At 47.3% G+C, this 27394-nt stretch overlaps 1 protein-coding gene and 2 pseudogenes across 1 annotated transcript in view; 1 reads left to right on the top strand and 2 right to left on the bottom strand.

The window, feature by feature from the left end:
* Positions 1-27394, bottom strand: part of LOC146019781 (guanylate-binding protein 2-like) — a 125501-nt gene that overhangs the window by 76390 nt on the left and 21717 nt on the right. The window contains exons 3-6 of the mRNA XM_083152335.1: positions 26275-26402; positions 18735-18844; positions 2016-2203; positions 1682-1930 (exon numbers count right to left, since the gene is read on the bottom strand). Coding sequence (XP_083008461.1) covers positions 1682-1930; positions 2016-2203; positions 18735-18844; positions 26275-26402 — 675 coding nt within the window. The remainder of the gene's footprint in view (positions 1-1681; positions 1931-2015; positions 2204-18734; positions 18845-26274; positions 26403-27394) is intronic.
* LOC146025310 (5S ribosomal RNA) lies at positions 7466-7584 on the bottom strand (annotated as a pseudogene).
* On the top strand, positions 16960-17078 carry LOC146025312 (5S ribosomal RNA; annotated as a pseudogene).

Here is a 27394-nt window from a genome sequence, read left to right as displayed (position 1 = left end):
CTGATCATGAGGTGAATCAGTTCTTGCCAAAAATGATAGGCACTTTTAAATGTTTCTCGACAAAAGTAAAACACATAATAACCAAATAGGGTCAGAAGTATATACATTGTGACATATTAGGGAGGTGGTGATAAGAGTAGTAGTGGGAGTGTCTATAGAAACGATCATAACATATAAGTGTTTGTAACAACCACACCCAGTGTTGTTGTCATCCGACACTGAGGAACTGTATGAACTGAAGATGTCTCATTCAATGATGTGGTAATGTATTAAGTTAATAAATAATAATGATTTAAAAAAATTTGTCTAGCTAAATTCTTCCATCAGCATCACACTGGCAGCATGGAAATGATCCTGTTTCCACAAGTGGGGGCTCGTCCGGGAGATGGATGCCCGTGCAGCAAGCGCCTACTTGTGGAAACAGGAACAATAAGAACGCTGTGGTTATGGCTCGCAGACGTGTATGGTAGGTAATGTTTTGTGTATTGTGTCTAGCTGTGTACTAAAATATCACTTTATGTCTGTCATGATACATTTATATTTAACCCCCATAATGCCATGTCATTATTTTCAGTACAGTACAACTGAAAAGCTTTCTTGTAATTTGGCAATAGACTCAGATGTCTATGTTGCACTACTTCTGATATAATTTAATTTATTCTATGAAATACATTGCATCTCTTTGACCTATTTGGTCATTTTAACTGCATTTTACTTTTGCCAAGAAACATAAAGAAGTGCATATAACTTTTGGCAAGAACGGATTAATCTCATGATCAGTTTTTTTTTCATGTGCATAGATATTATGCAGCCTTATGCGACACATTCTGTCCTTGCAGGTTTAGAACATCTGGGTTTGATTATAGTCAGCTAGAGAAAGCTAGTTAAATTGGTTGCTGCACCCCTTCCGGCGGCTGGTGGCAGATGGCGGAGGCTGGCGATTTGTAGGTTTAGGCATTGTTTATATTGAGCCAGAAAAATCAGTCTTTGGTGTACTCCTTACGAGCTGGCTTTCACACAGTGAAGGCCCCCATACACTGGGTAATTTACCTGCAATTTGAGCTCTTTTCCTGTGATTAATCACGGCAATCAAAGCAAAGAAGCCAAATTGCAGGTAAAATACAGCAGGTCTGATGCGATCCGTGGTCCGGTGCACATCACATTAGGACCCTCCAAGTCGATCCAGCTGCAGAAGCAATCTCTAGGCCTTGCTAGGATTGCATGCGATATATCATATGCGATCCTGCCTTAAGGGAGCATTCCCTGCAACTACTCCGAGGGAAGAAGAAGTCACTGTAATGTATGGGCGCCTTTACTTTATAAAAGCTTCTTTCACACAAGTGTTATCAGACAAGGCAAAATGACTGTGACCTAGTCAACCATCAGAAACAACAGCACATTAAGAAATTTTTAATTAATAGCATTAAAAAAAGACTTGTCAACAATATTAGAACATTGTAATTCTCATTTTGTGGAATGGAACCGATGGAACCGATGGATGATTTGTGGTATCAGACAGCTTGGAAGGAAACTGCGTCAGTGATAAATAATAAAGCTTTAAAAAAAATAGTTTCATGAGTGGGATCATTGGTCATTTGTGGATCGTTACATCGTTCATCAAGAACCGGAGGACATTTAGCAAGGATCAAGTTTAGTCAAAAAGTGCATTAGGTCAACTTACTGTCTCCAGTAACCTGGTAAATTCCGCTAACTCGCTTCACGCCAGCATTCCTGAAGATATAGTCACAGAAGTTCTTTGACTGAGCCACAAAACCAGGATTAAGCATACTCTCAGGAGCGTCCTCCATCTTCTGGAGAACATCCTTGTTTGGCGATGGCAGGTCAAACACAAAGCATTTGCGGCTACTGAAATACGTCCGAAGGCATATCCTGAGCTTATTATACATTTGAATCTTTGGTGTCTTTTCAGCTTTCATATAAAGGAGAAGAAATATAAAAATATCAGTTATCATTTACTTTCAGAATTTATAGATCAAGTCACAAGCAATACTTACGGGTCTTCAGCTTCAGGGCGTTCTCCAGATAGTCATCTTCTGTGACCTCCTTTCCATCAATCACCAATCTCAGTAAAAAGTCTCTGACAGCCCAGATGAAGATGGGGAAATGCTCACAGAATTCTGTTTCATCAGTATGATTGCCCTTAGATTTCACCTTAATTAGCTCAGCGAGTTCCCCGACAAATCTAGTAGAAGACAGTTAATTTTTAAAAAAATTGAATGCAACTAATTTATATACAGGCATGGATCATTAGGTCGACAAACATTAGGTCAACAAGCATTGGGTCGACACCATTAGGTCGACATGCAGAAAGGTCGACATGGGTCTAGGTCGACAGGGGCGGCGGTACGCGTCCTACGACCTTTTCATACCCCCACTATCCACGTCGGCGTGGAGTTGAGAATAGAATAGTGTGGTGAGCGCAGCGAGCCCGAAGCGTGGCGAGCGCAGCGAGCCCCGCGTGGGGATGCGGATACCTGTGAAGCCCGCGAAGGGACGCGTTTACCTGTGAAGGTATCCGCGTCCCCTCGCTGCGCTCGCCACACTATTCTATTCTCAACTCCACGCCGACGTGGATAGTGGGGGGGAAAAGGTCATAGGACGCCTACCACCGCCGCTCGCCACGCTTCGGGTTGACGTTGATTGTGGAGTGGCGTTAACAATTGTGGGGGCCATTTGGCCTCTGTGGGCCATTTAACATTGTTTCCTATGGTAAAATCGGGTCAATTGAGGCATTGAACAGTAAAATCGGGTCAATTGAGAAATTTAACATTGATCCCTATGGGAAATCGCGATGCCCGCGATTTTTTTACCTGTGATGCCCACGATCAAAATCGTGGGCGCCGTGCTAGGTAAAGAGTACCCTATTTTGTTCTCCCTCCACACCCTAGTGGAGGGTAGGGCATGAAATACCGCCTGTCAGCACATGTTGGCTAAAAAAAACTGTGAAAAACCCCATGTCGACCTTTTGACCTTGCCCATGTCGACCTAATACTTGTTCGACCTATTGACCTAGACCCATGTCGACCTAGAACCATGTCGACGTTTCTGCATGTTGACATAATGGTGTCAACCCAATGACCGTATACCTTTATATACATACATACAAAACAATAAGGAGCAAACAATCCCCCACCCTGTGCTACCCAATCATAAGACCGCACTGCTGAGGGGGAAGAGAACATCTACAGCAGTGCATGATGGGAGATGTACACAACAGAAAATAACTATAACATATTAGTGTTAGAGGTTACTGGGGGTTATTCTGGTTGACTCTGTAACTTGCGAAGCTCGCAGATTACTGAACACTTGTGATACCACCCCACGGCCCAGGGCTGAATTCAGACCCCCCTTCCCACATTTCCCCCCTCCGCAGCCATGTGAGCAGATGTGTTACATAGACACACCCCCAGGCATGTGCCCGCAGCAGGAGGAAGCATCCGATGGTAGCTGACTATCAAATTAATTATCTTATCTTCGCAAATATAAATCACTGGAGACTGACTTATATTTGTGGTCGCTGAGACAAAGACAGGACAGACAGACTTTGTCCCACCTGCATTCCCATGTTAACAGCCAGCATTTAAATGTGACACCCATGAAACGCTTGGAATCCCATGACCCAGCGCCACCACTGCCCCACATCAGCGCCCAGCCCTCCCTCCCCGCTGCAAACATTGTAAATCGCCAAAGCCGCTCAGTTTGGGTTTGAACATGCGCAGAAATGAGCAGACGCAAACCCCGACCAATGGGCCGATTTCAGTTCACTAAGAGTGAAGCACAATTGCCCCCCCTGTGTGACCTCTAACCCCTGGCCCAGACCTCTAACCCAATAGGCAGATACGTAGGGCATGATGGCCTTAAGGTGCCTCACCAGGTGCCCAAGTAATAAATCAAATAAAATTCCAAAGAGGTGGTAGGATACAGAGCCTCAATTAGACTAGAGTGATATGCAAGGCCAAAACTGGGAGGGACACAGGGAGGCTGCAAACATGACAGTTGTGCTCTAAATGACCTGCACAGCACTATCTATACTCTCAGCCAATCATAGGGTTCACTCTCTCTAGTCTCAGCTAATCACAGGGGTCACAGGAGCATGTGCTAAGCACCTCCAATCAGGGCTCAGCAAGTTCTGCTCTAACTCTTCTTGCTGAGAGAGACTCTAGTTTGCAGGAATCTATGATCTGAAAACTGTCTTTGTTCTAGGGAATAGGATTTCCACCTAGCAACAGCCAGTGGGTTAGGGTGCAAGCCTACCGACATACGCTGGGATGGTATAGTGAAAGAAAAACTTTCACTTACCTTTCCACAGCCTGGGGAGCAGGGAGCTTAGCTGCGGGACTAGTGTGCACAGGCAGTGCACGTGCACGTGCACGGCAGGTCATGCACGTGCACTCTGGTCACATGCACCTGCTGTATATAAGGCTAAGCCACGCCCCCTGAGGTCCGATTTTACATAAGCTTACAGATGGTAATGCTAAGCTGGAACAAGAGAGACATAAGAAGGAAAATAAATGTCCCTCATTTCTTAAAGCAAACTTAAAGAAAGGACGCAAGACCGTTGTATGCAAAAGGAAAATGTGAAATAGAACATTCATACCAAACATTGATCAGATCTGAGAAACTCTCCTGGAAGGAGTAAAGGCCCCCATACACTAGAAAGATTTGTCTGACCTGTAAATTGCATCTTATTTCCCTTGAACTTCCCCGGCAGCTTCCCAGGAAGGCTACATCCAATTTGACACATGATGTGCCATTTTTTACATCCAATTTGCGTCAGATGAATCTCATGTGATTTATCTGATGCGAATTCACCTGGAATACGAATGTATATCGACCATAGTAAATTTTGGCTAGATACAGCTAGAAATGGCAATGATTATGCCATTTCTGCTTAGTAAATTTCCCCATTGCCCCCCCCCCCCCCAAAAAAAAAATCTAGACAAGCAAAGACAGATAAGCACTCTCATCAGCTGACACGTCTTATGTTCTGCCACATTGATGTTCAGTACCAAGCAATACAGTACAGTAGGCCACACAATATTCAGACAAAGTAAAACTATAATACGTGGTGGACACTGCCACAGATGGTAGAGAGGAACTACCGCAGCTGCAATGTCCTGAGTCGAAAGTGAGTTGTTCTCTCTATATACAGTACACTGACATCAGGCTTGAGCTCCATAGCAGCACAGCACCTGATTGGTTATTATGCGGCTCTCCATGGACTCCTGTGCTGGTAACATCGGTACACTGACATCAGGCTTGAGCTCCGTAGCAACACAGCACCTGATTGGTTATGCGGCTTTCCATGGACTCCTGTGCTGGTAACATCGGTACACTGACATCAGGCTTGAGCTCCGTAGCAACACAGCACCTGATTGGTTATTATGCGGCTCTCCATGGACTCCTGTGCTGGTAACATCGGTACACTGACATCAGGCTTGAGCTCCGTAGCAACACAGCACCTGATTGGTTATGCGGCTCTCCATGGACTCCTGTGCAGGTAACATCGGTACACTGACATCAGGCTTGAGCTCCGGTGGAGTACGGCGCCTGATTGCCTGTACGGCTCTCTGTGGACTCCTGTGTTATTAAAATTTAAACACAGTCTATGGAGAGCCGCATAAGCAATCAGGCGCCGTACTCCGCCGGAGCTCAAGCCTGATTTCAGTGTAATGTATACAGAGAGAACAACTCACTTTCAGCTCAGGACATTGCAGCAGCGGTGGTTCCTCTCTCCCATCTCCCTGCTTCTTCCGGTGACGTGCTGCGGCTGCTGCGGGGGGTCAGGCGGAGGAGGGTCCACTCCAGAGCTACACAATAGATATATCGGATCATGGTGCTTTTAAGCACCCAAGATGTGCCCAGATTCTGATATATCTTATCTTCAGCAGGTCCGACGCCCTGATCCGATCTGATGCGCACGGGACCGCGCATCAGATCAGATGTCAAACACATGCGATTTTGGGCCGATTTCACCTGATTTATCGGCCCAAAGTGCCGACATCGTGTATGGGGGCCTTAAGAATAGAATCTGGGTTGGACTAGGAACCAAGAACTGGAATAACCGTGCTGTACTGTAGCCGGCATACTTGCCTACCTGACCCTCTCCATACGGGAGAAAATGCTCTGTTCCTGGACTTCCCTGGTAATATATGATTGCAGTCACCTTTGAGGAGCTATGTAAAGGTGTTTCACCACAGGTGATGGAAATCATACATTACCAGGGAAGTCCAGGAACAGAGCATTTTCTCCTGCATGGAGAGGGTCAGGTAGACAAGTATGGTAGCCGGTCATGTTATAAACTGAGGGAAACTTGCAAATACTGCATACCTCCCAACATGACCCCCTCCAGGAGGGACAGAATGCTCTGTTTCTGGACTTCCCTATTAATTTATGGTTTACCATCACCTGCGCTGAAACACCTTTCTTATCAATTACCCTATTTAAAACAGGTGATGGCAATCATAAATTAAGATGGAAGTCCAGAAACAGAGCATTCTGTCCCTCCTTGAGAGGGTCATGTTGGGAGGTATGGTACTGTATAGCAGAGAAGAGGAAAGAATCAATATCTGATCCTTAGGTGGCTGCTCTTGTTGCTTCTTCTGGGCATTTGGAGTACCTTGAATCAAAGGATGTTAGGTATACAGTATACTGTAACCAATCCTAGAGAGCACAAGCAGCGGACCTACATAGCAACGTAGTGGGTGAGAAGGGTGGGAGCTGTTGCTAGGTAGCAATCCTAAGCCATAGAACAGGCATGTCCAAACTGTGGCCCTCCAGCTGTTGTGAAACTACACATCCCAGCATGCCTTGCCATAGTTCTAGCATTCAAGAAAGAGGGTGTAGATCTGCACAGACTAAGAATTAATCTATTAATCAGGAAACCAACTGAATTAGAACTACTTTAGAATATAATTTCTGGTAGTTATGGGGTTAGCGGTGCGCCCAGCGTTTAGGGTCAATGATTGTACACTGGGGTTTTGTCAAGGAAGACCTGACAAAGAGAGAAAAATGCTTTTTGGGCGCACTCCTTTTTTGTAAATTTACAAGTATTTGATGATTGTTTTAATATATAACTTTTATTAAAGACTTTATTAAAATAAATGGCACTCTGCATTCAAATAATTGATTTGGTTAAAAATGTAGTGTGGTCCTCAAACTATTATTGTTTAAGGAATAATAATTAGTATGTCACACTTTACTTTATCATTTATGCACTGAGTTTTTCAAAGGTACGATTACCAGTGAACATAGGCAGAGAAATGATTTAGTTCCCTTTATGGATCGATATAGTGTGCTGATATTGCACGATAGGTATACACAGTGGTTTACAAAAAATAGGTCACAGCCTTATATAATCAATGGTTTCTAATAACAACGGCTCTCTCTGGCAGTCATGGGTACAGTAGTTAAATTGAAGCGGCGGCTTGCCTCCCTTATGTTTATATTGCCACACCTGGTCTTCCCCAGGGGTCTCCCACCTGGGTACTATCCCGGCCCTCCACTGCTTGGCTTCCAAGTTCGGAGAGGGTTTGGGCAAACCAGCGGGGTATGGTGGCAATACATCAAAATTAGTGCAATGTACTTCAATCAATTTATACTGTTTGGCTGCAGATAGCAGTGGCGCATCACACTAGGCCTTTTTATTGGCCTGATAATTTTATATACGGTACACAGGTCGGCTACCTGTACTCAGGACCGTTGTCTTGGGGTGCAAATAGGGGTCAGTGCCCGGGTTTTTTTTAGCAGCCGGCCATTTACCGGCTTGAAGGAAAAAGATAATTATTGTACAGTAATGGAGAAAAAAACAGTATTAATGGTAAATAGCTTTTTAGGGATAAAGTTCTATTAGCAGGTAGAACACACTGATGCAACAACCGTGCTTGGAATGACTTGCTTACTGTGAATAGATTTAATTCATGGCAAGTGTAAAGCACTGGTTTAGAACTGTTTGAGCAGTATAAATAGACACATGGTTAATTGTTTTCTACAAGTAGATACAACGTTGGTAAACTGCTCCTGATTGATCAACAGAAAAGAAAGGGTACTATAGAAAAAATATAATATAATAGTTGACACTGAGTGTGTCGACACAGTGTTCGGCTCGAAGGAGAAAAATAATTATTGTACAGTGGTGGAGAGAAACAGTATTAATGGTAAATTGCTTTTTAAGGATAGAGATACTGTATATTAGCAGGTGGAACACACTGTTGCAGAAACCGTGCTTTGAATGACTTGCTGTCTGTAGATAGAGTCAATTCATGGCAAGTATAAAGCACTGATTTAGAACTGTTTGAGCAGTATAAATAGACACATAGTTAATAGTTTTCTACAAGTAGATACAACGTTGGTGAGCTGCTCCTGATTGATCAAAAGGAAAAGAAAGATACTGTAGACAAAAACTATAATGGCCGGCACTGCTAGAAGAAGCCTCATAGGCGAAACACGTGTCGTCAGCCAGTTCCCGTCCAGCCCACCTCTCTGGCAATCACCGGTAACAAACGCGCCACAGCCGCGACTCCACCAGCCGTCAATTACCGCGACGGAGTAACAGCAACAAGCCGGTGCGGCTCCCTGCGCCTTGGATCTCCCCGCATCCTCCGGTCCGGCTCAACACCGCGAGGCTCACCACAGCAAACCGCGGACACGCTGAGTCCCGTCATCAGCCGCTAACATAGGCAGCGGCAGCAGGTACACGGGCACATTCCCCAGTGCACATTGCATTTGGGAAGTGCTCGTTTCACACTATTCCCCACCCAGCGCTACAGTTTGCACTTTACACCTGGGGTCCCCATTAACAGACAGTATGATCAGTCTTCAATCCATACCAAAAAGGAACACTGTGTCGACACATTTTGTGTCAACCATCTAAACACAGCGTTAGCCCCACATCTTTTCAGCAAGCCGGCCATTATAAGGCGCCCAAGGGATTATATTGGTTACCCTTTGTTGTTACCCTTACAATAACTTCCTAGAAATAATTCACGCGGACACCTTATCTAAAAATAAGACTCAGACAACCATGGCATAAGTTTAAAATGGTCAAGTTATTTATTTAGGTGGTATGACCCTTGTTAGTCTATCAAAGGGATGGCCAAGACAGCACTTGAGACCAGCACCAGTCAGGGGTGTATGTCAATGGCAGCGACTGCCTCGCTCCAATCTAACAAACACACCCCTTACGTAAGGTACAGCCTGCACCGTGACGGCTCCCCGCCCCCTCTAAGGTAAGGCGCGGACACCTCCAGGAAGTGCCCACCGTCCCCGCTCATTTCGGGACTCGCCCACCGTCCTGGCAAGGGGGGGGTAATACCGCACGGTGACCACCTGACACCTCACCCGACTGCTGGTCGAGAGCGCCTTCTCGCCGATTTTTAAACTAAATTAATTTAACCGAATTGTTTGGACAGCCCGAAGGCAATGAGCACCAGAGAGAGGAAAGAAAAGAAGGGATGGGAGGGTGGGAATCCGGATTCCAAGAGGAAGTTCCTCTCCCTAAGCTGAACCCTATATACCCCCCTTAAGCTACCTCCCCTCTGGGTGCTGATTGGCCCATAAGCACCACATGCTAACCTGCCTAAGAATTACACACTGCTCTGTGCTGCATGTGCTTCTGCGTTTAACCCCTAAATCCCCGGGCTCTTAACTACACTCTGGCCTATGCAGCCTTCGTTTTGCCTAAGGCGCCCAAGGGATTATAATGGTTACCCTTTGTTGTTACCCTTACAATAACTTCCTAGAACAAATTCACGCGGACACCTTATCTAAAAATAAGACTCAGACAACCATGGCATAAGTTTAAAATGGTCAAGTTATTTATTTAGGTGGTATGACCCTTGTTAGTCTATCAAAGGGATGGCCAAGACAGCACTTGAGACCAGCACCAGTCAGGGGTGTATGTCAATGGCAGCGACTGCCTCGCTCCAATCTAACAAACACACCCCTTACGTAAGGTACAGCCTGCACCGTGACGGCTCCCCGCCCCCTCTAAGGTAAGGCGCGGACACCTCCAGGAAGTGCCCACCGTCCCCGCTCATTTCGGGACTCGCCCACCGTCCTGGCAAGGGGGGGGTAATACCGCACGGTGACCACCTGACACCTCACCCGACTGCTGGTCGAGAGCGCCTTCTCGCCACTGCCAAGGCTCCCCAGACCTAACAAGGTCGCCCGGGACCAGGCCCGCCACCCCTCAACTAGACCTAATGCCCTCCTATTGCCGAGTCACACCAGAAAAGATGTCGCCCAGGAAAATTTCCATGCCCGCGTCAGACAGGTGGACCCCGTCCGACCTATAGAGGTGGGCCGACTCCCTCACTATCATGGGGTGCCGCACTGCCCTACCCCCCATGGCGTTAACCCTCCTGGAAACAGCGTGGTTCACCTTTCGCCTTGCCCTGTCTATGGCAACTGCATTCCTGCAGCCCCGCCACTGAAGCCGGGGGACAATATCAGACCACACTAACCGCACCCCTGGCCAAAGGGCCGCAATTCGCTCCAGGTCAGCCGTTATGTTACACATGAGGGAGAGCCCCGTATTTTTGACCAGGTCGTTGCCCCCTAGATGTATTATCAATGTGTTGGGGGGACCTAAACTGCGGGCCTTTGAAACTAGTAGGCTATAAAGTCCACCCCACTGAAGTCCCCTAACCCCGAACCACTGCACTGACTCAGCTCTTAGCAAGACTAAAGCTCTGGAGGCCATGGGATGCCTGGCCGCCCAAAATATATATGAGTGGCCCACTACCCAAACTCTCCCCTGTTGTGATGAGGAAAGGGGAAAGGCTGAAAAAGAAAAAACCTACCGTTAACATCAATATATTATACTTGTAACACAACCAGAATACAGTAAACAGCCCAAGTGAAGGTGAAAAACTTAAAAAACCTCCGGTGAACTTTGGTGACAGCCGAATTGAATTAGTTCTATCTCGGAGGAAAAAGTAAAAAATTCACTCCACACCGTCGATTCCAGAACGCTAGCCGTTCCAGAACCGATTGTAAACTTACGTTTTTGGGCTGGCGCAACAGGCGCATTCTACAACTTATCTACCTTATCTATCTTATCTAATCTTATATATTTCTTATAAGCCGATGACTTCCACCTCCCTACCGTCTGTATGGCAGAGGGTGGAAGCCCCGCCGCCGCTGCGCATGTTGCGGCCCCTATGCGAAAAGAGTGTGTCCCATAATCCTGAGCCTTCAAGCCTATGCCGGTCAAGCACCGTCTAAACACAGCCCCGAACTGAAAACGGGTGAGGGGCACACCATCTGTGTGCACCAAAAACTGCATGGCTCCCACCGGCCTAAGAGACATGTAGCCCCTGCACAATGCTACAGGACAAATGGCTTGGTTCACACTGGATCGCAGGGTGGCCCAACTACCCTTCCCCAACTGGTCTGTTTTGGATCTCTGTATCCTACACAGGACGTGGTCCTCATGGAGAACCACGTCCTCCGACCTAAGACCAGACTGGGCCTTCTTGCTCGCAGCTACCAGTTCCCCAATCCTGAATGCCCCGAAGAAGGCGAATGCGAAGGCCACCTTCAGGAGCGCAGCCTCGAAGGGGGTATCAGCCACCCTATCCAGACTTGCTACTAGCTCGCCTAGCATGCGCTCATCTATAGGTCGCCGAGTGTCAGGAGGCACTGGCCGCTGCTTAGCCCAGCCCCTCAAAGCCTTACTCAATACAAAAGAGGCCGTGGGATCCCGCTCCCCTCTCAGCCTGCTGTGGAAAGCTATACCTGCCAAAGCCGCCGTCATAGCCGACTTTGATCTGCCTCTAACATAATGGCCCCATACGAATGCGAGTAACCGGTCCTCGACCGACTTACCGCTAGTGTCAGGCGCAGACTGAAACTCTTCCCAATCCCTCCAGGCCGCATTGTAAGCCCTGCGGGTTGAGGGCGCCAGTGACAGCAATGCCAAACCCTTCATGCCGATTCTATGATCTGCCATACAAGATTTGGACACCTGAGCCCCAGGGGAGACGCTTCAGGAGCAAGCTCCCGAAATTTTGTAAACTGAAATCTAGACAGGGCGTCAGCAATAGTGTTCTCTATGCCTGGGACATGTCTAGCCCTAAAATGTATATTGTTCTTCAGACAATGAAGCACAAGGTAACGCAGCAACCTGAGGGCCTCTGGGGAAGCCGCCCTCTGATTGTTAATTGCGTGTACCACCCCCAGGTTGTCACACCAGAACACAATGTTCCGATTTGCCAATTCTGCCGCCCACAGCTGTACTGATACTATTATGGGGAACAGTTCCAGCAGCAAAAGATTGACCGTGAAACCCCTGTCAATCCAAGACTGTGGCCACCGTGAGACGCACCATTCCCCTTGAAAATAAGCCCCAAATCCCGTGGAGCCAGCAGCATCTGTGAAGAGCTGCAGTTCCTTGCTGGATTCGGGCTCCGTGGGCCATATAAGCTCCCTATTAAATTGCCCCAGGAATGTGGACCACACCTCCATGTCGTCTCGCATTTCCCGTGACAGCCTGACCGTGTGGTGGGGGTCCCGCACCCCCGCCGTGGCCCTCTCGAGCTTGCGGCAGAATACCCTTCCCATGGGAATGATGCGGCAAGCAAAATTAAAGGACCCCAGCAGGGACTGCAATAGTCTCAGCTGTATCCTCTTCTTCTGCAAGCACTGGGCTATCAACCCCTGAAGCTTTGTCACCTTATCCTCGGGCAAACGGCAGCACCCTGCAGCCGAGTCTATTTCTATACCCAGGTAAGACAGGACCCTGGTGGGTCCCTCCGTCTTATCCGCAGCTATAGGGACCCCCAGCTCCTCTAGCAGGGAAACCGCCCGGGACAATATATGGGCGCATGTGCCGTCATCTCCTGGTCCCACAAAGAGAAAGTCATCCAGGTAATGGGCTACGCCCGCACAGCCTGTACTGCTCTGTATGCACCAGTGCAGGAACGTGCTGAATTTCTCGAAGTAGGAGCAGGAGACAGAACAGCCCATCGGTAAGCATTTGTCTATATAACAGCCTCCATCTAGCCTAAAGCCCATGAACCTGAAGGACTTAGGGTGTAATGGGAGGAGCCTAAACGCAGATTCGATATCCAGTTTGGCCATAAGTGCTCCCTGGCCGAAACCCCGGACTATGCCCAGCACCTCGTCAAATAGCTGGTACTGCACACTACAGAACTCATCCGGGATGGCGTCGTTTATGGACGCGCCGTGTGGGTGTGACAGGTGCTGTATCAACCTGTATTTACCCGGGGTCTTCTTAGGGACCACCCCGAGAGGGGAAAAACACATATCAGGGAGGGGGTTCCCTTGGAAGGGGCCCGCCATCCTGCCCAGGGCCACTTCGGCCTGGACCTTCTGGCGGACCACATCTGGAAAATCCCTGGCTGACTTGAGGTTCCTAATGCAGGAAACTCTGATTCCGTCAGGGATGGGGAGGGGGAAACCGAAACTGAACCCGTCCAACAAAAACCGAGCGTCAGCCCTGTTAGGGTACGCCATTAACCTACGGGCTAGGGCGTCTACCACAATCGGGGAAGGGGCCTTACTTTCCGCCAGTGCCGGCGTCCCCGTGATACCCACCTTTGGCCGCTGACCTGCAGGACTTGGAGGGATGCCCCGCCCCCCCCGCAGTTACTGCAGTCGTGACGGAAGCGGCACTTGGCGCCCCTGTCACATTTGCCCTCGTTGTACGCAAAGCACTTCCCTTTGCCGCCGGCTTTGGAACCGGGTTTGGCCGCAGGAAATGGCTTCCTACCCGATGTGTCTGAGCTATGCTGCCCCTTGCCTATGACCTCGAGCCATATCTCCACGTGCTTGCAGCCCATGGGCATGACCCTTGACCCGGCGTGAGCGAGGCGGAACTTCTCATCGTAGTTCCGCCACGCCTGCCCCTTATAATCCGTGTACGTCTCGTTCACAAGGAACAGGTAGCGTAAGACGTTCACGTGTTCCCCAGGCCTTGTGCTCAGGTAACAAGAGGAGAATATTAAAAAGCCCTTCAGCCAATTGTGGAAGCCTTTAAAGGCCGCCTCGCTACCACTTCCCGCTTTCTTGGCTGCCTCAAAGTCTTTCTTCATGTCGACTGTCAGAGTAAAGAAGTCGACAAACTTTCCCCTCTTTATCTTATCCTTTACCCCCTTACGCAGGCCCCTGGCCATGGCGGTGTTGGTGCAATGGACCATATCGCCTGCCTTGGTAGCTACCTCTGGCTCCGCCTCTTTCCTAGCTCGCTTAGTGCCACCCACTTTTTTCGCAACTGCGCGCGCAACCATTTTTGCAAACTTGCGCGGGCGCTTGGGTGACCCAGACTCGTCGCTACTAGCCGAGGAGTGGGAGGAAGAGGATGCACACTCTGAAGAATTATCATTCTCACCATCACCAGAAGCCTCGCCTTGGACCACGGGATCCGCCCGTGCTGTGGCCCCCGTCCCTGCAGAAGTGGATGCTTCTGCCCTTGACGTGGATGCAGGGGTCTCGGTCGTCCTGGGTGCTGGAGCCGGGACCCTGGGTATGGCTGGAGCCGCCACCGGTGTTGGCGGTCTGGATTCCGGGACCCTCCTGGACCTTTCTGCGTCCTCTTCCTGGGACGATCCCCCGAAAATGCCACTCCTGCCACCGACCGATGATACCTCGGGAGATAAAGGTGCAGTGTTAGGACCATATCCTGAGCCCGTCACCCTCACAGACCCTCCCGCTGCTGTACCAGAGCTCCCCAGGCCCCCAGTCGCATAAACCTGGTTGACCTGTTGAGCCTGGGCATACATGTTGGGGTGCGTGTAAGCCGCCCCCTGAAAAGCCTGCTGCGGCACACCGGGGCCCTGCTGTTGTGGTGCACCAGCACCCTGCCATGCTCCCCCGAAATACCCCCCGGGAAACCCTTCACCTGCCCCTGCTGTTTGGGGAAAGTACGGGAAAGGGGGCTGCTGGGTCCCTGTGTAGGGCCCGTATTGTGGGTTGGGCATGGGGTACCCCGGGTAACCCCCCGCATTCGGACCGGGAAAAGCCCACTGCTGTTGCTGCTGCACGGGGGGTGGCATGTATGCCTGCTGACCCGCGCCAAAACCCGTGTGGCCAAACCCCAGGTGTCCCCCCTGCCCCGCCGGGGCCCCGGCGAAGCCCTGAGGGGCCGCGGGGAAAGGCTGCTGGCCTTGCCATTGCTGCTGCGGGGCCTGCCAACCCTGGAAGGGGGGGGCACCGCCATCCATCCGGCCGCCGACGAAAGCGTCCCCACGGCCACCATCCCAGCCCAGGGGGATGAGAGAGCCTCTCCCCGTGGCCAGTATGTTTGTCAGGGAAGCCAGAGGGCCCTGACCCGCACCGCGCTGCCCACCTGCATTCATCCGCAGAGGGCTCCATGTGGGGCCCCCTGTTATGACTTGCAAAGGACTCCCTGGACCCTGTGCTAATGGGGTGCTAGTCCTGGGGGGCACCCCCCCATCCCCCCCGCTGAGTGACACCCCCCCAGCGCTCACCCCGCTGCCTGATGCGCGCGGGGTGCCCATAGGAGTCTGCATACCCTGCGCTGGCGCTGAAACGCCAGCAGATGGCGCCAGAGCGCTGTCCCCAGCAGCGCTGCCTGCTGCTGGGTGTCCACCATGTGCTGCTGGCGCAGCGCGTTCCCCGCTCCCAGCAGAGCCCTGCAGAGCTGGGGAAACGCTTCCCTGCGGTGGGGACCCATGTCCCCCAGAGGCAGAATGTGTAGGAGACGGCGCGCTCACCCGCGATGACGCGGTTGCGGCCGTCCTGCTGCCTCCCCTGCCTCCCCCGCGCGCTGGCACGGTCACCAGCGGGCGGGCTGCGTCTGCCAACCACCTAGGTGGTGGGGCAGATCTCTTGGGGCGGCCGGACATACTTGCAGCTGCGCGAGTGAAAACAGGCCTAAAAACAAGGTAAAAAGTACTTAGCTTCGCGTGCTGCACTGAGTGAATCCGGATTCCAAGAGGAAGTTCCTCTCCCTAAGCTGAACCCTATATACCCCCCTTAAGCTACCTCCCCTCTGGGTGCTGATTGGCCCATAAGCACCACATGCTAACCTGCCTAAGAATTACACACTGCTCTGTGCTGCATGTGCTTCTGCGTTTAACCCCTAAATCCCCGGGCTCTTAACTACACTCTGGCCTATGCAGCCTTCGTTTTGCCTAGTTTTTGTCTACAGTATCTTTCTTTTCCTTTTGATCAATCAGGAGCAGCTCACCAACGTTGTATCTACTTGTAGAAAACTATTAACTATGTGTCTATTTATACTGCTCAAACAGTACTAAATCAGTGCTTTATACTTGCCATGAATTGACTCTATCTACAGACAGCAAGTCATTCAAAGCACGGTTTCTGCAACAGTGTGTTCCACCTGCTAATATAATTCTATCCTTAAAAACCATTAATACTGTTTCTCTCCACCACTGTACAATAATTATTTTTCTCCTTCGAGCCGAACACTGTGTCGACACACTCGGTGTCAACTATTATATTATATTTTTTCTACAGTACCCTTTCTTTTCTGTTGATCAATCAGGAGCAGTTTACCAACGTTGTATCTACTTGTAGAAAACAATTAACCATGTGTCTATTTATACTGCTCAAACAGTTCTAAACCAGTGCTTTACACTTGCCATGAATTAACTCTATTCACAGTAAGCAAGTCATTCCAAGCACGGTTGTTGCATCAGTGTGTTCTACCTGCTAATAGAACTTTATCCCTAAAAAGCTATTTACCATTAATACTGTTTTTTTCTCCATTACTGTACAATAATTATCTTTTTCCTTCAAGCCGGTAAATGGCCGGCTGCTAAAAAAAACCCGGGCACTGACCCCTATATGCACCCCAAGACAACAGTCCTGAGTACAGATAGTCGACCTGTGTACCGTATATAAAATTATCAGGCCAATAAAAAGGCCTAGTGTGATGCGCCACTGCTATCTGCAGCCAAACAGTATCAATTGATTGAACTAATTTTGATGTATTGCCACCATACCCCGCTGGTCTGCCCAAACCCTCTCCGAACTTGGAAGCCAAGCAGTGGAGGGCCGGGATAGTACCCAGGTGGGAGACCCCTGGGGAAGACCAGGTGTGGCAATATAAACATAAGGGAGGCAAGCCGCCGCTTCAATTTAACTACTGTACCCATGACTGCCAGAGAGAGCCGTTGTTATTAGAAACCATTGATTATATAAGGCTGTGACCTATTTTTGGTAAACCACTGTGTATACCTATCGTGCAATATCAGCACATTATATCGATCCATAAAGGGAACTAAATCATTTCTCTGCCTATGTTCACTGGTAATCGTACCTTTTAAAAACTCAGTGCATAAATGATAAAGTAAAGTGTGACATACTAATTATTATTCCTTAAACAATAATAGTTTGAGGACCACACTACATTTTTAACCAAATCAATTATTTGAATCCAGAGTGCCATTTATTTTAATAAAGTCTTTAATAAAAGTTATATCTTTAAACAATCATCAAATACTTGTAAATTTACAAAAAAGGAGTGCGCCCAAAAAGCGTTTTTCTCTCTTTGTCAGGTCTTCCTTGACAAAACCCCAGTGTATAATCATAGTTCTAGCATTGCCTAATGGCAAAATTGTGGCAAGGCATGATGGGACTTGTAGTTTCACATCATCTGGAGGGCCAAAGTTTGACCATGCCTGCCATAGAACAAAAGCCGTGTACACATGCATCAATTTTTGGCTATTTTCGGGGGACCAAAGTATATGACCTGCACTGATCCGTGAAGATGAGTCCCGATGGAGTACAGTCCAAGAATAGTCCGGGATATCGCTGGAGGGATCGGTCCTGAAGGATGTTGGAGCAGGACCAATCTTAAACCTCAACCAGTGTTGCGAAAGGTAATTCCAGTAAGGGTCTGTAACTTCCAAGTCGGGTATAGTTGGTAAGATGACAGCAATCAGATGAATTAGCAGGAGATGGTCCAAAGTGACACTCAGGGTCCAAACCAAGGGGGGCACCAACGCGTTTCGCTGGGACTAAATTCCAGCTTTATCAAGGTCACCTTGATAAAGCTGGAATTTAGTCCCAGCGAAACGGATCTTCACGGATCAGTGCAGGTCATATACTTTGGTCCCCCTCACCACTTGGTCCTACCAACACTCGCCCCATTGCCCCCATTATCATGTGGATATGCTTTTATTTGATTGATTTTTTAACTGTGTAATAAATTGTTATTTTTTACTATTTAGTGTCCTCCACTGTTAAGCGCTGCTTAAAAAAACTTTTTCTCTTTGCATTCTTTAAGGGTCGACCTCCCCTTATTCAAGCCGCTGCTTTTAAGAAAATAACTCGGGTAACAGCGCTCTATCTTTCAACTTAGGTTGAACCTTTCTGTTTGTACACTGGTTTACACGCCTGCATGTTATCTATTACAGTTAGAACAATTTACTATATTCTACTTTATTTAATTGCAGTCACATAGGGGTTATTCTGGTTCACTCGCAAAGGCACAATCACTCTCTAATGGACCATGCGCACTGCAGGGGGGCAGATGTAACATGTACAGAGAGAGTTAAATTTGTTTCTGTACAGGGTAAATACTGGCTGCATTATTTTTACACTACAATTTAGATATAAGTTTGAAGTACAAACCCCACCCAAATCTAACTCTCTCTGCATATGTTACATCTGCCCCACCTGCAGTGCATTGTCCATTAGAGAGTGATTGTGCCTTTTGCAAGTGAACCAGGATAACCCCCATAGATGGAAGGATAGAGTACCTCAGTTTGTCCAATGCATCCTGGTCAATCGTTCCCTGACTATTATACACCAGGGCGCTGCTCAAGAGAAGGGCCAGCGTGAAAATCTTACTGTCATTTTTGGTGTCGCCCTGTAAAAGAAAAAACAATAAAGCAACAAAAGTATCAATAAATTCTGATAAGTGAAAGCATAAAATTACATAGCTGAGTAGGTAGAGTCCCAGGAAATATCAAACCAAAAGTGACAGGTGCCCCGCCCACAAACCGCCCTATGACCCCACCCACTTTCACACCCACATTAACGCCCCTATTGATATGAACTGGAGATGCTTTGATATCGCTTCATATTAAAGGATGGCTGTTTTTAATCGCTTGTCACGGAATGCGGCGACCCAAAACAAGAGAATGAAAGAGTGCTATTATGACGTATTAAAACCAGGTAGTTATAGCGGTATTGATAAATATTATTAAGCGGTTAAAAATAATTTTAAAAGAAACAAAGTAAGAAAATGGTCAGGGCCGGCGCTACCCACTCAGCAGCTCCTGCAAAGCAGGGAGGCGCCATGCTGAAAAGGCGCTGTCTCCCTCCCTGATCTGCTAAAGCTAACTCAGCCCTTACTGTCACTGCCTCCTGCACGCCGCCTGCGGGCAGGCGGCCGTATAAAGAGCTGCTCCCTGCACCGCGAGTGCACACAGCCTGCATGCCGCCCGCAGTGCCTGTCTGACAGTGGGCGTCAGTATGGAGAAGCTGAGCAGCTCCCTGCACCGCGCACACACTGTTCTCCTCCTGCGACCTGCCCCCTCTTCCTCACGGACACTTGCGCTGAGGCATGTAGCGCTGTCTGTGAATGCCTGGATGACATGTCATGTCCGGATCCGCCCCCTACCCATTGCTCCCTGCGCCTGTCAGCTGTCAATCAAATGACGAACAGGCAGCAGCACCGCCTCCCCTTCCTTCCCTCTTCTCAGTGTGCTGTGCCAGTGCCACTGCCAGTCCTCAACACTCCGCCCCCTCTATCTCCTCCCCTCTTCTTCCATCTCCTCCTTCTCTCCCCTCCTTTCCCCCTCAGTCACGAGAGGGGTGTAATGGCGTCCTCAGCGTCCTGCCTACGCATATAGAAGAGGAGGTACTGCACAAGAGTTAAACAGCAAAAGAACAGTGAGTCTTTTATTATACATGTTTAGAACAAATTTTTTAATAATTGTAGATTTTTTTTATATTATTTTAGACACTTTTTAAATAATGGGCTGTGTTATGTGCCTAAAGGTGGCCATACACGCTGCAATAGCAGCGTGCGATGCGATGTGTGCTCCCGCGGGCATCGCATCTCACAGTACAAAAGTATGTGCTGCACATTGCATGCATGCCGTGCGATGCGATGCGATCTAGCCGATAACGTATGCGATTCTCGCAGCGTGTATGGGCACCTTTAAGCCTGCAACATTTTGCGGACACAGCACTGAGATGGTGTATGCATACATGTACATGCACCTGAGATCCTCCATAGGATTGCATGTTGCATACGCTCCCACAATCGGGCTGCAGCTTGTTGCAATGGCAATGTGAAAGGGCGCAAAATGTATGGTTTGCAGGAGGGCGCCGGACACCCTAGCACCGGCCCTGAAAATGGTTACAAGAGCAAGACGCGTACACATTGCACAAGCCGGCAAAGTTTTGTCGTATACGCTGAAATCTTTGTTGTGTGGAAATGTATCGGCTGATGCGTTACTTGGCAACGTTATGTAGAACGGTTTGTCATCCATCTTTCCCTTTGTGTATATATCCTTTATATCCGATGCCGCGACCCAACTGTTAAATTTTGTGGGGTATCCGCGCCACTTAACTAGCGCGTATCTCCGACCTCTGACCGTCTTATTTTTTAAAATCTTTTCCACTTTGTGAACCCTATTATAATTTTTTGGTATGCTTTGTAACTCCTCTGGGTAAAAACTACCGGTTATAGTCTTGCCGTATAGGTACTCCAGTTTGTAAAGCGGCTTAACCCCTTTAGTGTTTACGCTGCATATTACAAATATTTCCTCAGAAAAATTCTGTTCGTATCCTTTCTGAAATATGTCCTTATATTTAGAAATGCGGACGTGGTCACCGATTGCTAAACAAACGGGTGTTTTCTTACTTCTAAAGCCGTACGTCGCCTTGAAGACTCTCAACACATAAGAACCATTCACGGCACTTGGCGCACACTTGATCGTTCTATGATAAATGCTATTATAACTGGTTATGAAATCTTGTAAAACATCTATATATCTGTAGGTATTCTTTGCCGTGAAATAACGCCACATTCGCGTTTTTAAAGTCCTATTGAAACGCTCTATAACAGCGGCTTTCACATCATTATTGGTTGTGAAATGTTGTATTCCAAATTTTTCTAACAACTTTTTTAGGACTTTGTTTAGAAACTCTTTACCGTTGCCGGTTTGCAGTTTCTTAGGCACGGCCCCCTGTTGGAATATTTTTTCAAAAGCCTTAGCGACGGTTGTAGCGTTCTTAGCGGGAAGGCTTACGGCCCAGGCCCTCTTACTGAATATATCGATGATGGTTAATATATATTTAATACCATTGACAGGTCTATGAGCGACACCAAATCACATTGCCATTGTTGAATTATCCCCGACCCGCAGACCATATTCCTTTTATAGTTTTTTCTCGCCGGCTTGTGCAATGTGTATGCGTCTTGCTCTTGTAACCATTTTCTTACTTTGTTTCTTTTAAATTAATTTTTAACTGCTTCATAATATTTATCAATACCGCTATAACTACCTGGATTTAATACGTCACAATAGCACTCTTTCATTCTCTTGGTTTGGGTCGCAGCATTCCGTGACAAGCGATTCAAAACAGACATCCTTTAATATGAAACGATATCAAAGCATCTCCAGTTCATTTCAATAGGGGCGTTAATGTGGGCGTGAACGTGGGTGGTATTATGGGTTGGTTTGTGGGCGGGGCAACTGTCACTTTTGGTTTGATATTTCCTGGGACTCTACCTACTTAGCTGCAGCCCGAAGCAGATCATGGTATAGGGGTAACTGGTGGATGCAATATTATGGTGTTGTGTAATTCAGTAGTGGAGAAGGTGGGATTATAGGACCTCCAGTTAGTACAACAACAGATCTACTTCATATGAGACACATTGGAGCAATACAGGTACTGTACCGTATATATATATATATATCGTGAAAAAATGTAAGTGTACATAGAAGTACAATCAAGAAATGAAAGTAGGATTAATATATATATATATATATATATATATATATATATATATAAATATATAATACTAGCTGACTCGCCCGGCGTTGCCCGGGAAAACCTTAGGGTTTTTTTATTTCCAAAATTGCTAAAAAATGTCATCTTACAGTATGCTGTGCCAAAGACCTAAGATTGTAATTTGTTATAGATTCCACCATAATGTTAGAATGTGTTTGCATTGATACTCAATGACGGCAATGAAATCAGGTGTGGTGTTGTTGTTTGAAACACACCGGTCCTGAGTTGATAACTTGTATGTGTTGATGAATTCTACATCCACTCCTGAGATTTAGCACCTATGACATACCCTCTAACATCTGAGGGTCAGAAATCGGTACAAAATCAGAAAGGGACATGGCCACACCTCCATTTCTATACTTTCAATGGTACAGTTTCTAGGGTGTGTAATTACAGGCGCTGAGTGCGTGGAGACCGGGGTGGGCGTTACTTACCGCGTCGTAATTAATTAAAAAATCACAGCTCGCTGCCACTGCCGCTGCCCTCACTGATCCTGCCTGCAGCAGTCTCTGAGGTCTGGAGATCTGTAAAGCACATGCACCGGGCGTCTCTACCAAACAGTGGGACAGCCCCTGAGTGTGGGAGCAGGTCCGTGGGTCTGGCCACATGATGTCATGACTCGACGCACACTATCCGCACCACTGTAATGCACCACTGGGAATGGGTGCAATGGGTCAAATTCTTCCCTACACCCACTGATCCAGCCATCACAATCATCAATGGGTGCATTGATAAGGTTTGGAGTTTAAGACGTTGAAGAATAGACTGAGATAAAGAATTGCCATGTTACAAAGTGTACAATTTACTCAATAAATCGTGAAAAAAATGTAAGTGTACATAGAAGTACAATCAAGAAATGAAAGTAGGATTAAAAAATAAGTTCTGATTCAAACTGTTAATTGTTTGGATGGGGGTGGGTTCGCCATAATGTTAGAATGTGTCATTCATACTCAATAACAGCAATGAAATTAGGTGTGGAGTTGTTCCTTCGTTAACGGTTTCCCACATCATCGATCTTTTCCCCAGATCATCAAATGAAGGCAAATTAAAACTTGGGGCGAAATGTAAGAAAAAAATCGCACCAAATCGCACCTTAAAAATCGCATTTTTTGCAGCGAATTCGCATATGTAATGAGATGCGAATTTGCGGCAAAAAAGTGCGATATGGTGCGATTTCGGCCGATTTTTAAGTCCTAAAAATGTGCGATTTTCATGTCATGAAAATCGGCACATTTTCAGTACTGTGCGGTGTGTTGAAAAAAAAAAAAAAAACGGCGTGCGGTCCCCCTCCTAAGCATAAAAAAGCCGGTGCTGGTATCATAAAATCAGAGGGACAAACAAATAGGGGTTCCCTTGATTTAATGAAACCAGCACCAGGCTCAAGGTCCAGCGCTTGTTCCCAAAATACGGGGGACAAAATGACTAGGGGTACCCCGTATTTTAAGAACCAGCACCAGACCCGACCAGCCAGCAGGGTAATGCCACAGCCGGGGGACACTTATTATACAAGGTCCCGCGGCCAAAGCATTATCTCCGTGGCTGGTCAGCATGGGCAGGGGTCCTGGGGAAGTGGGGACCCCCCCAATGAAGGGGTCCCCCCCTCCAGGACTTACCAGCCCATGCTGAAAGTCCGGGGCTGTCCCCGATGCCCCTGGGCGGTGGGCATCGGGCTGATGAAAAGTGTAAAAAAAAAGAATAAAAACTATTGTCTTATACTGTTGAACTATGAGTCCCAGCAAGCCTACCCCGCATGCTGGGACTTGGAGAACCACATGTCCCAGCATGCGGGGCATTAAAGGGCCCGCTGGCACTTGTAGTTCCACAGTACAAAAAATAGTTAAACAAAACACACTGACACCCTGAAAAATAAAAGTTTAATACATCCACAGCCCACACATACTGATACTTACCAACCTTGAGCCCGTAGGTCGGTCCCTGGGTCCGGGGCTCCAGGGCTGAAGAGTCCGGTTCCGGGGCCTTGGTCCTGGTTCCGGGGCTGGTCCGGGTCCTGGGCTCCTGGGCTGAAGAGTCGGTTCCGGGGCCTTGGTCCTGGTTCCGGGGCTGGTCCGGGGTCCTGGGCTCCAGGGCTGATGTCTCCGGGGTCCAGGATCCGAAGTAATCCAAAAGGGGTACCTAAGGAAGGAAATCCTACTCACCTGGTCCCCGGCGACGACCCCGGCATCTTCTCCGGCAGACGCGCTGCTCCCGGCTGGTACCCGCTCACGGAATGGAGAGGCGCAGAGATGTTTCATCTTCCGCGCCTTTCCTCCGGATGATTCTATTGGCCGCCTAGCGGCCAATCAGGAGCCGAGAAAGTCGGGAAAATATGCAAAAAAAAAAAAATCGCCTCCCATTACATTTCGCCCTTGGTGTTTTTTAAACTTCTAAGTGAAATTTCCCCATAACGGCTTTGACACCACCGGGTCCAGAGGTATGCTGAATTTGGTGGCTCTGAGTGCCACGGTGTGTCTGCAATGCGACAGACACGCACACACACACGCACGCACACACACTCTTCAGCTTATTATATAGATATACATTGTGTGCCCTACTCAGGTATTCTGCTCATATAACTCCTACAGTATATACTCCCTGTATTACACCTATATATGATATACATTGTGTTCCCTACTTAGGTATCCTGCTCATTTAACTCCTATATTCACCCTGTATTACACATATATATGATATATATTGTGTGCCATACTCAGGTGTCCTGCTCATATAACTCCTATATTCTCCATGTATTACACAACTATATAATATACATTGTGTGCCCTACTCAGGTGTCCTGCTCATATAACTCCTATATTCTCCCTGTATTACACAACTATATAATATACATTGTGTGCCCTACTCAGGTGTCCTGCTCATATAACTCCTATATTCTCCCTGTATTACACATATATATGATATACATTGTGTGCCCTACTCAGGTGTCCTGCTAATATAACTCCTATATTCTCCCTGTATTACACATATATATTATATAGATTCTGTGCCCTACTCAGGTGTCCTGCTCATATAACTCCTATATTCTCCCTGTATTACACATATGTATGATATACATTGTGTGCCATACTCAGGAGTCCTGCTCATATAACTCCTATATTCTGCCTGTATTACACATATACAGTATATGATATACATTGTGTGCCCTACTCAGGTGTCTGCTCATATAACTCCTATATTCTCCCTGTATTACACATATATATGATATACATTGTGTGCCATACTGAGGTGTCCTGCTCATATAACTGCTATATTCTCCCTGTATTACACGTATATATGATATACATTGTGTGCCCTACTCAGGTGTCCTGCTCATATAACTCCTATATTCTCCCTGTATTACACATATATATGATATACATTGTGTGCTATACTCAGGTGTCCTGCTCATATAACTCCTATATTCTCCCTGTATTACACATATATATCATATACAATGTATGCCCTACTCAGGTGTCCTGCTCATATAACGCATATATTCTTTATTACACATATATATGATATACATTGTGTGCCCTACTCAGGTGTCCTGCTCATATAACTCCTATATTCTCCCTGTATTACACATAGATATGATATACATTGTGTGCCCTACTCAGGTGTCCTGCTCATATAACTCCTATATTCTCCCTGTATTACACATATATATAATATACATTGTGTGCCCTACTCAGGTGTCCTGCTCATATAACTCCTATATTCTCCCTGTATTACACATAGATATGATATACATTGTGTGCCCTACTCAGGTGTCCTGCTCATATAACTCCTATATTCTCCCTGTATTACACATATATATGATATACATTGTGTGCCCTACTCAGGTGTCCTGCTCATATAACTCCTATATTCTCCCTGTATAACACATAGATATGATATACATTGTGTGCCCTACTCAGGTGTCCTGCTCATATGACTCCTATATTCTCCCTGTATTACACATACATATGATATACATTGTGTGCCCTACTCAGGTGTCCTGCTCATATAACTCCTATATTCTCCCTGTATTACACATATATATGATATACATTGTGTGCCCTATTCAGGTGTCCTGCTCATATAACTCCTATATTCTCCCTATATTACACATATATATGATATACATTGTGTGCCCTACTCAGGTGTCCTGCTCATATAACTCCTATATTCTCCCTGTATTACACATATATATGATATACATTGTGTGCCCTACTCAGGTGTCCTGCTCATATAACTCCTATATTCTCCCTGTATTACACATGGGCACCTTCTCACCTTCTCCACGTCCCCCAGACCTTCTGTGTCCAGCAGAACCAGGGTGTGATCCACCTTAGTGGGATGGGGGACGCACCACATCCAGATGCCCTTGGTCTCCGCTTGGACATTGTAGCCCAGGTTAAAGCCTGCAGACATTACACACAGAAAGTCCTTATTACAGACAGACTTGGAGACAGCAGGTATTATATCATTTTAATAATAGAATTATTTTAAAAAACAATTGCGGTGCTGAAAATAGAAAATGGGGACTCTGGGGTGGTCCTGATTTCAGCGTCAGTATTTTGACCGCCGGGATTCAGACTGCCGGCATTTCAAACCGGACCCGATGGTGTAGCCTGTCAAATTCTGCCGAATTCGTATTTAGCGGTTGAACATACGGCCGCTAAATACAAATACGAGTCGGCAGCCTGCCTGGATCAGTCAGATCCATCATATGAGTCAGATTTGTGCAGGCTGTAGTGTAAAGAAAAAAAAAAAAAAAAAAAAAAGACGGAGTGGGGGCCCTCCCCAAGGGCATAAACAGTCCCAGGGTCAAAGAGCCAGTTCTGGTTTAAAAAAATCTGGGAACAAAATATGTAGGGGTCCCCCGTATTTTGTGAACCAGCACCAGGCCCAACCAGCCAACAGGGTAGTGCCACATCCACGGGAAGACTTTTTATACAAGTCCCCAGTCAAAATATTAACCCCTGACTGGTCAGTCTGGGCAGGGATCCTAGGGAAGTGGGAACCCCCCCCCCCCCCCCAATAAAGCGTCTCCCCTCCAGAGTTGTCCTGCCCAGGCCGACCATGGTGCCCCTAGGCTTTGGGCAACGGGTTGATGTTGGTGTAAGATATATATTAATCTATTGTGTATTGCTGTGGAACTATGAGTCCCAGCAAGCTTGCACCACATGCAAGGGCATTAAAGGGCCCGCTGGAACTTGTAGTTCCACAACAGTAGAAATAGTGCAATAAACATACACACACACCAGTAAAGTATAACTTTATTACATCCAGAGCCCATACATACAGGTACTTACCTACCATGACATGTGGTTGCGTCTCCTCCATCCAATGGTCCTTAAGAAAATCCATATGGGTATGCCTGCATGGACCCAAGTGGATGTGATCTATGCCG

Source organism: Crinia signifera, chromosome 7 (assembly GCF_055691185.1).
Source record: "Crinia signifera chromosome 7, ASM5569118v1, whole genome shotgun sequence".
Classification (NCBI taxonomy): domain Eukaryota; kingdom Metazoa; phylum Chordata; class Amphibia; order Anura; family Myobatrachidae; genus Crinia; species Crinia signifera.
This window is presented reverse-complemented; position numbering and strand designations above follow the sequence as displayed.